At 37.3% G+C, this 16540-nt stretch overlaps 2 protein-coding genes across 8 annotated transcripts; both read right to left on the minus strand.

Moving 5' to 3' along the window:
• Positions 1–2131: 2131 nt before the first annotated feature.
• On the minus strand, positions 2132–5277 carry LOC121742923 (MLO-like protein 12). The gene is made up of 15 exons (XM_042136059.1): positions 5181–5277; positions 4881–5038; positions 4733–4790; positions 4326–4477; positions 4137–4253; positions 3989–4049; positions 3818–3906; positions 3670–3744; positions 3487–3575; positions 3351–3400; positions 3230–3270; positions 2979–3152; positions 2852–2887; positions 2637–2765; positions 2132–2554 (listed from the first exon to the last, which is right to left on the minus strand). Exons 1-15 carry the CDS (start codon positions 5230–5232, stop codon positions 2276–2278), a joined length of 1560 nt encoding a protein of 519 aa, XP_041991993.1. The 5' UTR covers positions 5233–5277; the 3' UTR covers positions 2132–2275.
• A 413-nt stretch (positions 5278–5690) lies between these two features.
• LOC121742974 (auxin response factor 3-like) lies at positions 5691–10409 on the minus strand. Of its 7 annotated transcripts, none has more exons than XM_042136129.1 (12): positions 10261–10409; positions 10093–10169; positions 9676–9978; positions 9529–9585; positions 8842–9024; positions 8657–8741; positions 8469–8559; positions 8234–8398; positions 7653–7772; positions 7507–7582; positions 7113–7275; positions 5691–6995 (listed from the first exon to the last, which is right to left on the minus strand). In XM_042136129.1, exons 3-12 carry the CDS (start codon positions 9967–9969, stop codon positions 6073–6075), a joined length of 2157 nt encoding a protein of 718 aa, XP_041992063.1. In that variant the 5' UTR covers positions 9970–9978; positions 10093–10169; positions 10261–10409; the 3' UTR covers positions 5691–6072. The 7 variants fall into 7 exon arrangements, with proteins under 7 accessions (XP_041992063.1, XP_041992066.1, XP_041992069.1 ...); XM_042136132.1 differs by having other exon boundaries at positions 10271–10391; XM_042136135.1 differs by having other exon boundaries at positions 7507–7576; positions 8842–9021; positions 9676–10169.
• Between the last annotated feature and the right edge of the window lie 6131 nt (positions 10410–16540).

Here is a 16540-nt window from a genome sequence, read left to right on the forward strand (position 1 = left end):
TGCATTTCCCTCAACAAAAGGATTTGTCTCCATTGCCACCTCAAATGGAACCTGCCACCCTTATCAAGTGAAAAAAGAGCAGACTGTAAATCACGAACCCCTTGGAACCCAAATTGAAGATTGGATGAACCATGGTGTGTGGCTATTGCGAGAGTGAATGGTGACTTATGTCTATCCCTATCGTGCCTCCTATTATTCAGCCCCAAAACAGAGAGCATGTCTAAACATCCTTGAATGCCCAACCACGACTGTGGTGACGGCGTGTCCTTGCGCGGAGGGATTAATCGAGCATCGGCGTCGACCCTTGTTGAATGGCGAACAATACTTGCAACATTGCTGACAAGAAAATCCACATATACATAGGCAATTACCTTCTTAACTTCCTCAATGAGACCCCCTCTGTCCCTTTTCAACAAAAAAGGATCAATCCAATTGCTTAGCAATGTACTATACACCCTATCATGCTCCACATCATGTTGGCGGCGTGCAAGAATCAATCCAGCGGCAGTACATGAATCATTATTGCCATGAATTGATCCACTAACATCAACACTAGAGTGAATAACATCTTTTGTCTGTGCCATCACATTCGACAGATCCAGATCAAATTGTGGTTCATCGGATACTTGCCAAAATTCCTCAACTTCTGTCAAAACCTCTTCCTCACCGATTGGATCTTGATTAAGTAATTGATCAATTACAATATCATCATAATAAATTTGACGAGATTGCACTGATTCACGATTATCAATATCACCGGCAAGGGACTTCATTGAACCATACCCTATATCTGGGCTGCGCGGCAGGGAGATCGGGGCTGGTGGTGGAGGCGTAGTGACTGATACAGCCGCAAACGGCTGTGTGAACAGCAAGGGACCCTCCAGCGGGCGTGAGTGTCCGCGGCTGTGCGGTGGCTCCGGATCCGGTTGCAGCGTATGGCGTGAGGATTGGCGGCGATCATACTCGTCCATGCGAGTCTGTAGCCGAGCCATACGCACCAGAATATGCTCGATCATCACCTTAATCGGATCGAGGGAGGACGCCGGATCTGAAATTGAGGGCAGCGAGTCTGTGCGCCCAACTCCGACGTGAAAATCAGACATGGTGAGTTCAACAATGAAAGCACCAATAGTTAAGGGATGATTTCCCTTAACAAGATATCGACGTCGACGGGTGGTCGACGGCGAGAAAATAAAAGTGGACGTCTCGGGCTTTCCCCGAGATCAGCTCCGTTTGTGTTTGCGGAAAAGGAAAGAAACGTAAAAAAACTAGTGCAAATAATATGTATTTTCTTGATTGATTAAAGAGAATAACAATAGCCCTATTTATAATAAGCAAAAGATATGAAATGATATGCTAAATCAATGCTAAACTAAATAAGAGAGATTTGGGGATATTTGTGGAGATATTCACGTATCATATTCACTTTAGTGGTGTTCGGTTTTATAGATAAAATAGTAAAAGTTGTGTAGAAAAAAACTGATTATATTTAAGTGGAGGAAGAAGAAAAATACTAGTAGTACTTTAATGATTGAGAATCATTGGCAGCAAAGAATAATGATATATGCGTAGAGTTTTCTTAGCAATTTCCATGGATCTTCTTATTAATCAATCTCTTACTACAAGTTTCGACATGAATTTCCAAACAAATCTATGACTATAAGGAATTCAAGATTCAGTGTAAATTAATTCACAATTTCTATGAGAAAGATGCCTACCTACTCTGCAATTCTTTAACTTACTACTTCATGACAATAAAACATAAGAAAATTGCACAACATCACCTCAATTTGTTGATAAAATATGTTTACACATTTTGTCATTCCAAGCAAGCCTCACCACGTGGAATATGTCATGAGATCATCTACTGTTAATTGCGTCACATCTTTTATTTTCATATCGTTTATACGTACAATGTTGATTAAATTACATGTGGTAATTTACATGTCACATACCAAATTTCCTTGTCATGCTTCTCATTTATTCAAAATAGGCGTCAGTTAGCACAAAAGCATTCAAACCCAAAGCATTTGTTTTTTTATTCCTTTATGCTACTGTTTTTCCTGAAAAAATTTGAAAAGTCTTTGAATCTTCTTTTCATTGTTCACATTAGCAAATACTACTAAATAAATACCTCTATAATGACCTCTCCATCATATATAAATTTCAGCAGTGGTTATCACCAACCATGTACAAATAATACTAATAATGAAAAAAAGATGATAAAAAAATTAAGAGACATGATCCAAAAGATAGAGCTGTACAATGCCGAAAACTAGACTCTGCTCGGCTCGATACCATGAAAAGATCCGAGCTGCTGGTGGTGGTGGTCTGACCTCTCAATGCCATCATCATCGCTCGTATAATCCAGATCTAAAGGCAGTGAGGCATCAAGATTAGCAAATGAGGGAGATGATTCCACCGATGCATCCAAGGAACGCGATGTCAAGTCTCCTCTCCTCGCAGCCAAGTTTCTCCTGGCCTTCGCGCACCATCTCTTGAGCCCTCCAACCACTTTTTCAGGGAACACAGAGTTTCCCATGGATGTTCCCATCTGTCAATAACAACCAGCTGAATGAATACTGTGGCGAGAAACCGGCAACTTTAGGAGATGGCATTGCTTCATCTATGCTTACCTGAGTGACTAAAGCATACAAGGGGAGAGTGACATAGCCGCAGAGGATGGGAATCAGCACTCCCATTGCGATCTTGATCACGATATCTTCATTTTTGCGGTGGAAGCACGACCTCAGGCCAAATTTGTACTATCCATACATACTACTATGTTAGTCACAAGTGAGTAAGTGCTATAAACTCTAAAGACAGAGAAAGTGACTGTTTTGATGCTCACCCAAGACCATGCGAAGAATGCCAGTTGAAACGAGTTCTGCAAACGAAGATGAACCATTCATAATCTGATGTGAACAAAAGTAGAGTAGCTAGATGATCATGATCAAGAAAAAGAAGACAAGTAGTACCTGAAACAAGAGGAGGTGCATGAGGTGGAGGAGGAATCTGGGACGATCGAACCAGAAGAAGTGATCGCTTGGTCTAACAAGCAATGTTCCTTGGATTACATGGGACTTATCACTAGTGTCTAAGCACATTTTCGTGATGATGCCTTGCAGCTTAGTGCCAGCAATGAGCAGCATCTGCGACAGAATGTTTTTCAATAGGCAGTATATCGGATTACTATAGCATGAAAGTATGATCTATGTTCATATCTTACCACTAATGGGATGAAGGGAAGCCAAACATAGTTACGGAATACTGCATTTAGAGAAGGGAATTATGTTAGCTTTAGCTATTGGAATTTGCAGTGTACAATTGGATTTGTGTTTAAGCCTTACCATATGCATTGAAGAATATGAAGAGCACAGAGAACACCCAAATCCAGAGGCTGAAAAACAGAAGCTGGCATTGTCAGTCATGAAATTCGTAGTTAGTCGTTCGATTAGCAATGACTGTTGGAAGGGGAAGAATTACCGCATACCAACCGCCACCTCAAAATCTTTCTCAAGTGCTCTCTTGATATACTTCTGGAAATCGAAGCTATTTCCTTCAGAGAAATGAGCCTGAATAAAAACAATGATAGCAAAAGAAGGTGACAAGATAATTCAGTAGTAACATTCTGAAATATTGTACAAGTGAAACCGAGAAAGTACGTACTGTGATGAAGCCATGTCGAAGAGTGAGATAGTCTACTTGGTAGACTGATCGAAAGAACTGTCGAAGAAAATTAACCTGCCAAAATTTTCAAAATATCAAACACTGATCCAACCATAGTCTTAAAAGTTTTAAATGGAGTATATTATACCGGCAGTCGCAACAATCTGTATTGACTCCAATATCTAAGATGCCTCCTTCCAAATGAGGTTTGATGAATGAATTGGAACCTCCTTGGATCTATATCATAACAAAATAAAGACTCTTGTAAATTTTATATGTCAAATAAAGCATATGTCAAAGAAGGAAAAAATAAACATACCGTTTGAAAATTGATATTCCAAGGTCCTTGTTTCTGCCTCCCAATGTTCCCATCTCTTCATCTGCAATACTCAAATTAAATGAGCCAAAAAGGTCATAACTAGTCATGAAACTCAACTGAAAAACAGAGTTTAATTGTTGTAGAATACCTTTGCAGCACCAAGAGTGAAGGTGAGTAAAGTGGACAAAACGTGGAAGAAAGCCAAGAAAAAGATCAAGACCTGAAGCTCCTGGACACCTCCCCTCGACATCAACGACATCTTCCCCTGCATTCGACAACCATCTTCAATCATGATAACTCTAATCAAACTCAATAAAGATGGAGAGGAGGTTAATACATTTTCTTCACATTTAGGTTCCTCGTCTTCATCAGTTGTGAGGCTCTTGCAAGGAAGAAAGGATTCTACGGCGCTTCTAGGTATGCATATAGTTGCAATTGGCTTCTCCAGCATCACCAGCGAGAACGAGATAAACCCCAAAAGCAGTAAGTCTGCATTATCATTTTTAACAGTTTCACGGGATTCAGCCAATTGTCTTTGTGAAATAGTACTATCATTTGTCAAAGGATCTTGTGCCTTGAACTTGGACAAAAAGAAATCTTTTTTTATCGATAACCTCAGACTAGTCAATCGAAGACTAGTTGGAAATGACTCTTTATGTTCCGATAAACTCTCTCCAAATGAATCATACAGTATGTATCTATATCCACGAGTATCTGGATTCATGAAAAGGAAAAGACAAGAACCTGATTTGATCTTGTTGAGTGCTCCAAGGAGTGATTTTCTCCTCTTCCTCCCCAAATACTTCAAGCGAAGTATGAAGTAATAATCAATAAGCATTTACAAACATGATGAAATTGGAGTATAAAAAAAAGGGGGATTGCAAAATGTAACCTTGGCAAGCAAATGAAGGCCGTGCTCCAAAAGAATGGAAATCGAAATAAGAAGGAAGCAAACAGTAGCGACCGCCCATGTCGGCGTCCTCTCAAGACTCGCACTTTCTTCTCCGTCACTTTCACCAGCCATTTCTCCGTCGCAGATATTTTTTAAAACTGCACACAAATAATTTAGAGAAGCTCCTTTGAAATACGGAGTATGTATATATTGGTCAAAAGGAGTGGAGTGGGGTCCATCAAAGTTCAAAGCAAAATCATGCACATATTCGGAACTCGATCAATTGATTCGTCGTCGTACCAAGTTGTGAACTTTCCAAAATCACGTGCCACTGTACAACGCGGAATTTCATCCTAACTATACAAACTTTCTAGGGATTTATTATTTTTTAACGTTCATTTGCTGCTACCAAAAAAGAAGAAGATCCCATATTCGTGCTCGGAGCTTTTGCAAAAAATAAACTCCAATCATACAAATGAGAACGGTTTGAATAATTTAGGTAGCCTTTCTGTATGTTTGTTAAGTGGTCTAATCATTTTCCATTCTTAGTGTTATTATTATCACTGGCTCCTATAGGTTAGTTGCCGTATAAGGAAATCGAATTGCACTTTTATTCCCAATTACGAAATTCAACGTAACGTATTTCCATTTTCATATAGGGTAGCCGTAGGTATCACCGAATTTTATTTTCTACTGTTAAAAACCAATGAGTAGGAAAAAAAAAGAGTTTAATTTAATGTACTGAAAAATATAAAAAAAGCGTTTAATTTAATGTACTGAAAATATATTAGTAGTAAATAAATTGGGAAGTAGATAATTTTCTAAACTTTGCTCATACTTGATAGTTCATACAGTAGTAATCGAACCACCTTAGTTGCAACCAGAGTGTACACAATTATTATCCATTCAGATAATTAAGTGATGATTTACACTTAAAATAGGATTCAGTAGTCAGTGGTGTGATTTCAGCACTGAGATATTAGGATCTAGAAATAATAATACACACATAGAAAAGCATTGTCATCAGCCAACTACTTGTCCAGAGGCACCTCTTCAATTCCACCCCAAACAAAAACATCCCACTCTTCTCATCCTTGCATGTATCTTCAATTCAAAAGTAAAAGCAGCAAAAGCAAGGGTACCTGCGGTGGAAAGAGCTGCTGCCTGCTCACTTCTCAGCCTCCGCATATGTTTAGAGAGCGATATCGAGAAGCCTGTCTCTCACAGCGTGCATGTCGCTAGGCTTAGTACAGCTGCTAGCCATAACCTTGGTCACTAATGGAGGCTGATACAGTTGTTCTTCATTGCTCCCATGACCATAAGCAGAAGCAGACGGAGCAACCTGATTATCTGCCTTTCCAATTGCATTCATCCCCTCAGTCAGAGGGAATCCGAAGAGCCTACAACTGTCTTTATACATGGACACAAAATTATTGCTGTCCCTGAATAGCGGTTGAGTAAGGAGAGGACGATGAGCTGACACTGTTGGGCTAGGGGCTTCGGGGGATCTGTATCCATGCTGCAGATTGTCCTTGGTGTTGATTTCGTATGGTGCAAACTTCTTTGGAATTCTTTGAGAAACACGGTACGAATCCGGATTGCTAGTATCATGCATATTCTGATGGCCGTAAAGCAGGGACGTAATTTGAGAGCTTTGAGGATTTGCCTGCTGCAACAACGGTATTGAAGGTGATAACCCTCGAATCATTGATGGTGAAAGGTGGGGACTAACATTGTACTGGGGTGCGGTGGACCAGCAACTCCCATTCCTGGGGAACTGCATCCCATTAAACACATTACTAGCATTCTTTTCCTGTGGGCCTCTTCCATAAGACAGGATTGGTGTTGTTTCTTGACCTTGCAAGACCTTACGGAATTGAAAGGATTCACCTGCAACAGTTCTCTCCAACGAATTCCGAGTATCTGCATGATGTTGCCTGATGCTGTTTCCGCCAGCATGAAAGCCGCTGAGGTTGGGATATCCCCTAATGTCTGATAGGTGATTCCGGGAACCTTCACCTCCGGCATATGGAGAACCGAAAGGAAATACTTCTTGACCTTGCAAGACCTTTTGGAACCTTAGAGGCTCTCCAAAGTCTGAAACATCGTTCCCATCTGTAAGAAGCATATGGATACTAGCAATTAGTCTCAAAGAAGCATTTGCCATTCCGGTGGAATAGTAACAAATGGGGAGAAAAACCAAGCTCCAGCCTGGATGAATAAGGTGCAAACCTCTGTGAATGGGAGCATCGGGCTTCGCTGCTGGGAAGCCTGTCCTATTTCTTTTGGTTCCAGGCAACGCAAAGCCGTTGGATCCAGACATAGGACCAGCCAGCTCAATCTCCCAAGGAGATACCCTATTAAGACGATTAACCTCCATATCATCCCATCTAACCTGCACCAATCATTTAAAGTTTCTAATATAAAAATACAGCCCAGGATATAACATGGTATTTTCGACACAATCAGAAACAGAAAAACTTAATTAAATCCATCTCTCAAATAGGTTAACTGACTCAGACTATGATGTATGTGGCAAGACGCCTCTAGTCAAATTTGCTCCAGATAAAGCATAAACAAAGATAGTATAGTATGATATAAAAGCCTAAATCAACCAGAAACTAACCAGTAAGCATTTCCACTTTGAACCAGGCCAACTTGCAGGATCCACATCACTGACACCAACAATGAGGCCACTGCACCTGCCAAAGTAAAATTAGTCACCTAATAGTATCAGATAAGAACGAAAAACTTAAAATAAAAGAAACCAACCTTCTCTCAGAAGAATCTTCTGCTTCAAAACGAATTTTGAACCTCATTCCACATGAAAAACTTTGTGTAAGGCTCTTGCAGAACTTGTGATGAGGCACAATAATATCTGAAGACCGCACTCTGCATAACGTGACTATAGATTCAGACACATGAGGTCAAAAAATAAGTACTATGAGAAGACAAGCATATAATCTTAGTAAGATAAGTAACAAATTGTTGAAGATATGTAAAAATTTGGTAACAGAAATAGTACACCCACAACCAAATGAAGATTTACAGCAATAAAGGATTCTGCTATGTTACAGTAAGAAGAAAATACTAATCCAGCCATAATCACAAAAAGGTAAACATGGGCTGTGTTTGCAGACGCCTCTGTTGTCTGAATTCAGATAACATTTTAAAAGAACAAAAATGGAAAAAATAATGGTATCCAAAACTGATTCAGCACTGATAAAAAAAAAGAAAAACATTCAGTAGGCTCTTTCTATATGGCATTACTTCCTCCAGCAAGCTTAGGGAACATAATAGAAAATCAAGTGATTTAAAAACAGTCAGCAAAAGTCATATAGTAACTAATATACCTTGGATTATAACAAATATCAAATGTGCTCTGAGTGGTTATTGCATTCACTACTGCAGCAATGCTACTAGCGTTGAACTGTTGGCTAGTGGGGGGGAGGGTGGTAGCACCAGTTTTGATTTGCGTAGCTCTACGAATTCCAAGCCTCAGTTCCCCATCACCACCTCTGCAACAATATTCCTATGTAAGAGTCCATCAATTTAACTATAGCCTAAGTAATTGCATAATCTTCCAACCTTAGAAATAGGACAGCATCTCCAGACACCAGCTTCTTCTTATTGACAAATGCACTCCAACCAGTAGTGAGTAAATGCCTTCGAGGCTGACCTGTAAAACAAAAACTATTGAGATTCTTTTTCGAATACAAAGTGATTGAATAGCGCTCACATGCATTGTGACCACCTAAGTAAGCATTATCACTCACCTCTGTAGATATGCCGGAACTTCCACTCAATTCCATGTAAATCCTTAGCGACAAGCTCTTGTGAAGGTCTCTGTTGTTTATAATCCTACAAACATAACACAAGGGGTCAGCAATTGGACATGCATTGTGATCTAATCAATTTAACATCTTTTTTTTTGGGGGGGGGGTACTGTGGCTTTAGCTACCAGTGCAGGAAAGCAGTCCTCGGCAGCGCGACGAGGAACAGAAAATCCACCATGTGTACTGGTATCTGATGCGGTAAGAGTTTTACAGAACATGTGGGGTGTCATAGTCTTCCCCACACTTTCATGATCTTCGTCTTCTGTCTCAGATTCTATTATGCCTTCCCTCCATTTTTGCTCTATCTGCTGAAATAAATTTACTTGATAAAAATTCTCTTTAGATCACAGGAGTATCTTGATAATGATACTCCACAAAAGAAGGCAGACCATTACTGATAACTAAGTTACCCAAAAATAGAAATTTGCGCAAGAAGGAAAATGATACTCCTTTCTAATTCGGAGGAAGAAGGATCAACTCCCTTGAAAAGAAAAAAGAAAACCACATGTCCAAGATTAACATCAAACTCATTCCCAAGAAAGACAAAACTCCTAAATTTGCCGATTACCAAATCAAAATACAGAATTAGAGCGGAACCTAAGCAATCTTCCATATAAACTTAAACTAGCGAGAGGGATTGAACACCAGCATTACATTACAAAAATTGATTTATAATGCCAAAAAAAAAAGAAAGTAGCAATAATTAATCAGAAGTAGAACTTAAACCTTCTACAATTATTTTTCCAAAAATCAACATTAATAGCAAACAGAACCGCAGGTGCAGTCATACAAAGAGGATCATCTAGCTGTACCTGTTGATCCGAAATGAGTGAAACCTGTGCATACACCTCATCACTAGCCGCATCCGCCTACCAACAGAACCTCCAACATTTCAATACAACCGAACACCAAAATTCAACAATTCAACACCAGAAAAGAGGTAAAAAAACAGAACATACATGGAGTTTAACATCAACAACACGGCAAAAGACGTGGGGAGGGAGATCATAAGCTACGGCAGGATGCTCAGGGAGGTGCTCCACATGTCCCTGGGGGAAATAGACGACGGCGCTCCCTTTCCTCGGCAGCGAAATCAGCGGCCCCGCACATGCGTGCCAGAGCTCCATAGACACCGATGGCGGCGCAGCCAATTCGAAGCTCCCGGAGGCCGCTGCCGACGACGGCGAGCCACAGGGCGACGCCGTTTCATCATCATTGTTCACAGTGTTCAAATCGATCATACCACACACCATATTCGAAACCTAATCGAGGAGAATTCCGATGATTAACAGGGAATTATGAGGTGATGCGTGTTGCTTCTACTTTCCATATACAAGCATACAAAATGTGAGCTGAGGATGAGAGAGAAGGGAAACCTTTATTTAACTTAGCAGCGCAGCATTAGCTTTCTCTCTCTCTCACTAAAATGGGGCTGCCTTTGCCTTTCTCCGCTCTGTACATCAAATCAGACTTTATTATTAACTCGTGTATTTAAGCTGTATTAATACAAAACTGGAAATATTTTAAAGGACGCTACTCCCTACCCCTACGCACAATTTATATTCAAATTGGATAACACTACTTTGATCTTCGATATAAATTTATGTATAAATATGAGGGGCCTGCAAAAGAGCAGCGCTGCAACTGCTGGGCGAAGGAAACAGCTACACTTCTGATGATGTATGTGTGTGGCAGAGAGTGAATGTGTGAGAAATTAAATAATTATAATTAGATATACCCAACTGTATGTATTGTGATCATCTCTGTGTACAAAAGCCCCCTTTATTTTCGGGGGATGTCTATTCTGTCCCCTTCCACTTCAACAAATCTCCCTCCTGTCCTTTGCCTTATTTAATTCACTTTCATTTTTTTTAATTTTCGATAACTTACTTGTTTCAATTTTCAAGCATACTAGAGTAGTAGGATAATAGTTGACCCACATCAACCAAAAAAAAAAAAAAGAGAACTCACATATGTTTGGTTGTTTCTTTAACTTAATTAGAGTGGTGACTAGATGGCTAGATGTCTTAAATATTGATTTGAACACATCATACGTAAGGGACCAATGATGGACCATAATAGACCAAGAAAACTAGTTCAAGATTTAATCCAGATCTCCTTTTAATCGTCTTCAAGATAATTCTTAAATAATCTCACAGAAAATGCAAGAAATATTGAATAAATATTAGTAGGAGGATTAAGTTGCATCAGCACCGCTTGGCAGTACTAATGGTGCAACAAGAAACAAACGCAGCAATTTAATACTCCCAAGTATGATATTTAAAGTGAAAGTTTGGTAAAGTTTCTTTTAGCTGTCAAATTTGTCTAGGTACGAAAGTTACGTTACCTAAAATGTTTAATTGCTTATTCCATTTTCTTCTAATTCCTCCTAACCACTTCGTTCCATAGTAATGGAGTAATTTTGTCATTTTGGTACATTCTATAGTAATAGAATCATTTCTCTTTTTCAGTAAAAGTCAACACATTTCTCCACACCTATTTTACTCTTTCTTACTTTATTATTTCTTCATCTCTCTACCTTTTTCATTTTTCACTTTATTATCTCATTACTTAACTCACCTAACATAATTTTTCTTAATCTATGTGCCAAAAAGAAATGCCTCCATTACTATGGAATGAAGGGAGTACTTTGTTTCCACAAATCTAATAAGTTTGGCCTCGCAAGTTTTAATGGTTTAGGGTTTTTCTTTTTTGTAAATTCTCAGGGACTATTAGTTTTAGGTGACCGCAGTTGATATTATCTTTTTTTGTTGGATCAACAAGAGCATCGTTAACGGGGGAGGCCGGGCCGCAAAACGCGAGTACCGGCCCAGGCCGGTCCCGGGGCCGCAGTTGCTGCCCGGTGACGCTCCCGCGGTCCGGCCTGGCCGGCGTTGGATGGTTCGGGGCCGTCACGGAGGAAGCAATTTTTGCCAAAAATTGGAAGAGGAAGAAGAGGGAGGAAGAGGAAGAAGAGGAAGAAGAGGGAGAGAGAGAGAGATGGGTGACGGAGCCCAATTTTCTGATTGCTTTTGCATGTGGAAGAGGAATAAGAGGGAGAGGGAGAGGGAGAGGAAGAAGAGGGAGGAAGATGAAGAAGAGGGAAGGCGGATCCAATTTGCTAATTTTTAATTTTTTTGCATTTTTTTATGTTATAATTTTTAGTTTTTTTGTATTTTTTGCATTTTTTATGTTATAATTTTTAGTTTTTTTGCATTTGTATTTTTTTTCTAGGATTTGTAATTTCTTTTTTCGAATGAACAATTTATTTTCCCGGTTTGAATTGTTCAACGAATTGCATTTACGAGTCAAATATGTTGAAGTTGTGAATAATGTCATTTATTAGTTGCGGCCCAGGTTGTGGCCTGTAGGGTTAGAGCAGTTGGGGCCTGGGCCGCAACTGTAGAGGAATGATGACGTGGAGGGGACTTGGGGCCTGAAACCGGGCCGGAGTTAATGATGCCCTAAGGATGGCAATTAGGCCATATTTTCAGTAGGAAAAGATGGTCCCAATTTTTTGATTCCTTTACCACCTTGTATTTTGTTGCAACCAAATTGTGCACATGAGATGTTGTGATATAAAATATCTTAAGAGTTTTTAATTGTATGAAAAATAAAACAAAATATAAAAAATTGCTGCAATTTCTCACCAAGTCAATAACGTTAATATTCTTGATTCTGGAATTTATAAAAATTCTCGAAAAACTAATAAATCATCATAAGATCGAAAAAGAGAGTTTGGATCACACAATTTTTTCAATTTAAAAAACTTCTAAAATTGAACTGGGCAATATTCCAAATCAACTATGAGCAGGAGTCTAGGCAAAACTATTAATTTTGTTAAAAAAAATAGGAGTATAAATAAATGAGAATTTCCTCTTTATATTAAAGTTCGATTTATTTTCGATAATATTCAAAATATGTCAACTATAATTGAATAACCAAATATGAACTGCATTGATGCCCCATTATCTAATTTTACGATATTAATATGCATCACGTGTTTTATTATTGTTATTATTTTTATTATTATAAATTTGGTCGAGCAGAGCTATGATTAGATTAAGGTCCATAAAAGCCCTCTAGAGAGATGCCCGCAAGCCGACAATAGGGAAGGTCATAACAAATAGGGGTGTGTAGGTACGGTATACCTTATCGAAACCACTATACCGTATATCTTACCGTAAATTTGGTATGCGAAAATATCATATCTTTACCTCACCAAAATTTTCGGTATACCGAACTTCGGTATACCTTATTTTCGGTATGACGAATTTCCATATCAATACCGTACCTCATTTTCGGTATACCTTACCGAAGTTCGGTATACCGTACTTTTGCAGTATACCTCACTTTCAACATCAATGTAAATAAAATATTTGAGTTTTTAGAATATTATTTATATTTTATAATTTAAAAAATATATTAAATATAATTTATTCATAATTAAATTTATATTTCTCAATATATTTTATAATTTAAAAATACCTTAATTTATATTTATATTGTAAGGTATATACCTTAATTTACGGTATATACCAAATTTCGATATGCCGCGGTATACCCCGGTATATGAAAATTCATACCGTTACCTTACCAAAATCTTTCGGTAAGGTATCATACTGTACCGAAAATTACGGTATATCGAAAATTTGATATTTTCGGTATTTTTTTGGTACGATAAGACCGGTATTTCGATATTCCGCTATTTTTCCCCAGCCCTACTAACAAATAGCTACTATTATATAGTTTCAACTCAATATAATATCATCTTAAATATCAATACAGAGTGGATTGAATTTGGAGGCACAAATGAGCAAATAAAACATGTAAAAAATGTTACCGAAAAAGAAATAGGGATACAGACAAAGCAATGCAAAAGGAGGGAGGTAAAGGAATTTTTAGAAGTAGAAAAAAAGAGCGGCCCCACCTAGTGCATTAATCATTAATCGCTACATAATATTGTTGGGATTAGATTTATTAGTAACGGTTAAAGGACAGAAATACCCCCGGCTTCAAAATTAAATAGGGGAAAGGAAAAAGAAAAGGATATGGTGGTAATTATAGAGAAAGAGGGAGGAGAAAAGAGGAAGTTAGTTGTCAGAGCGGGGCAATGAATTGTTAGGATAGTAACCCGGACAAAACGGGTTACTACACAAGGCCCAACTGATAATGACCCAACATAGACATACTTCTTTTATCCTTTTTCGGATAGCTTTCTTCCCCACGCGCCTTTCCAAACCTTCTATTCTTACATTCTGGATTTATAGAGTATCAAATTATTTAAGTACTATTTTTTCTTTTCTGCATTCGATTTAATAAAAATTATGTTAACTGAGTTAAGTAATGCAATAAATGAAAAAAATGAAAAAGGTGGACAGATGTAGAGAGATTATAGTAAGTGAAAGTAAATTAAGTGAGAAGAAATATGTTGAATTTTACTAAAAAAAGGAAATGATGCCACTACTATGGAATGTATCAAAATGCCAAAATGACTCTACTATTATAAACGGATAAAGTACTAAACTAGTATATTCCAAAATATTTCAAAATTTGTAAAATAAACTCGTTCGTCACAATAATGATAGATATATACACATATAGTTAAAAATAATGAACTTAATAAATTGTACAAGCATTTGGCTGGTGTCTGAAAAAGGAAATACTAGCAAAAATGATCCTGCTCACGGATCACATGAAAGAAAAGCACGCTTTACACGCGCTCTGAAATCGCATCAGCGCATTCATGCTTTTAATTCACTGCACACACTGAGGAAAAAGAGCTCTTTAACTAGCAAATAATAAAGCCTTGCAATAAATTGACAATTTAGGATGCCCCATGTCGCTCCTGGTGGGTAAAGTCAAGACTGCCCCTCGTCTTCCAAAAGCCTTCATTTACACTTGCCATTTTTAAGATATCGTCAGTTATTAAGTCTGTAAAACTGTATTAAAAAAAGTGGAAAAGGAAACACTAATTATAGTGACACAATTCAACATTTTATAAGCTTCTATTTGCATCACCGCCCGGATCTAGTAATTTTTATATGGTTAGGGGTAAATGAACGGCAGAATATTCTTTACTTTCAAATAGGGGAAGTTTACCGAAATTGGCCTACATATATTTCTATATATAACCCAAGCAGGACATTACGATAAGGGCACATACGTCATTACACCAGAATACTAAATAACCTAGTACTAATACATAAAAAAGAAATACTTATATGGAAAAACTCGGAGCTCGACAATTCGCTTGGATCAACCAATAATTATTCACTGATCTCAATTTCACGGTTTCTGAGAAAAATAATTGAAATATAGGGCAACGACAAGATTGGAGATTCATGTCATTAAAATTATTAGTATGGTCGTTCAATTATTTATTAAAAATACATCTACCCGTACGAGGCGGTAGCATTGTAGATTTGAGAGGAATCATTAATTAACCTTATTAAGAAGACAAAGGTCTTACTACTGAGATTAAAATATTTATATTATCATGTCTAGTAGAGTACTACTAGTAATTTATTCTACATTTTCATACATCCTAGGTGGATGTTTATGAATAATTCTAGTTGTTTGGGAAACACTATATTCAATCTGCCGTGTATAACTATATCAATGTACTAAGTTATTCATTTGAAATATAACAAAATTAATCATGTACCTAATTCAGCAATAACTTCTTTCGTATAATCAGTTAAGGATAAGGGACTCAAGTACTGGTATCCTATATTTTCCGATTGTATTGGACATTGAAGTAAATTATTGAATTACAAATTCATCCCACCTTGGATAATGATGGAAATTAGAAGCTAATGCAATCGATAATCCTAATATATGTACTGCATATAGCAGAGGCTCAGGATCTTAAGTGAATGAATATTCTTACGTTTCATCAATTGTGATGACATGAGTTAATTGCATAATGATTCCATACAAAATACCAAAAACTCGATTACAAAGTTTTGAACATATATGTGCGACACAAACTGAATTTCAATTTTATTTTTTCTTTTCTTACTCGTGAAAATTAATCAACTAATTTATAAAATTATTGAAACATCAATTGGAAGAGTTTGATCGAAAACCTTTTTTGCATATTTAAATAACATGAATGCATGGCTGGGTTACACTGTTAGTACTAGTAGTGCCTCTAATTTTAATACTACTGTATTAGGTTTTTATACTTCAACAATTGTTTGAATATTATGGGTAGTTTAAATCCTAAAAAATCATCCACATTTAAAAATTTGACTAACTCAGATGCATATTTGGACATTATTCTTAAACAGGAGCTTACCTAAAACAAAAAGAAACAAAATTTCATGATGACAAATTATAAAGTATTGGCCAAATTTTAAGGAAACAATCAAAATAATAGTAGTGATACATACAAGAAAGCAATTTAGGGGTTGACAGATCGGCATATGTAATGATGAAAGTGTTAGCCGCAAATTGAACTTACGTGCAGTCTCGTTTAAAGCAAATTTTATGGAAATCTAATTATGCTTAAGAATCATTCTGTTCTATTAGTTGTCATGATTTCACATTAACTTTACCTTAACCATCCACATAATCATGTCTTTGACCAAATTTCAGCATGCATGTTGTTATCAAATGAATACTTATTAAATTACTTTTCCACTCAAAGCTATTTTTGTTTTTTTCGAAACGTTCGACTTATCCATTCCACACGATTTTTTTTTATTCGTTGTTAAGGAATATATATAGTGACGACTAAGTAATCCAATTTTGGTTTTGTACGTATAACAACCAATTAACCCTTATTTTTCTTTACAATTTTATTTATTTTTCTATTAG

The sequence above is a fragment of the Salvia splendens genome, chromosome 8, assembly GCF_004379255.2.
Source record: "Salvia splendens isolate huo1 chromosome 8, SspV2, whole genome shotgun sequence".
In the NCBI taxonomy this organism is placed as follows: Eukaryota; Viridiplantae; Streptophyta; class Magnoliopsida; order Lamiales; family Lamiaceae; genus Salvia; species Salvia splendens.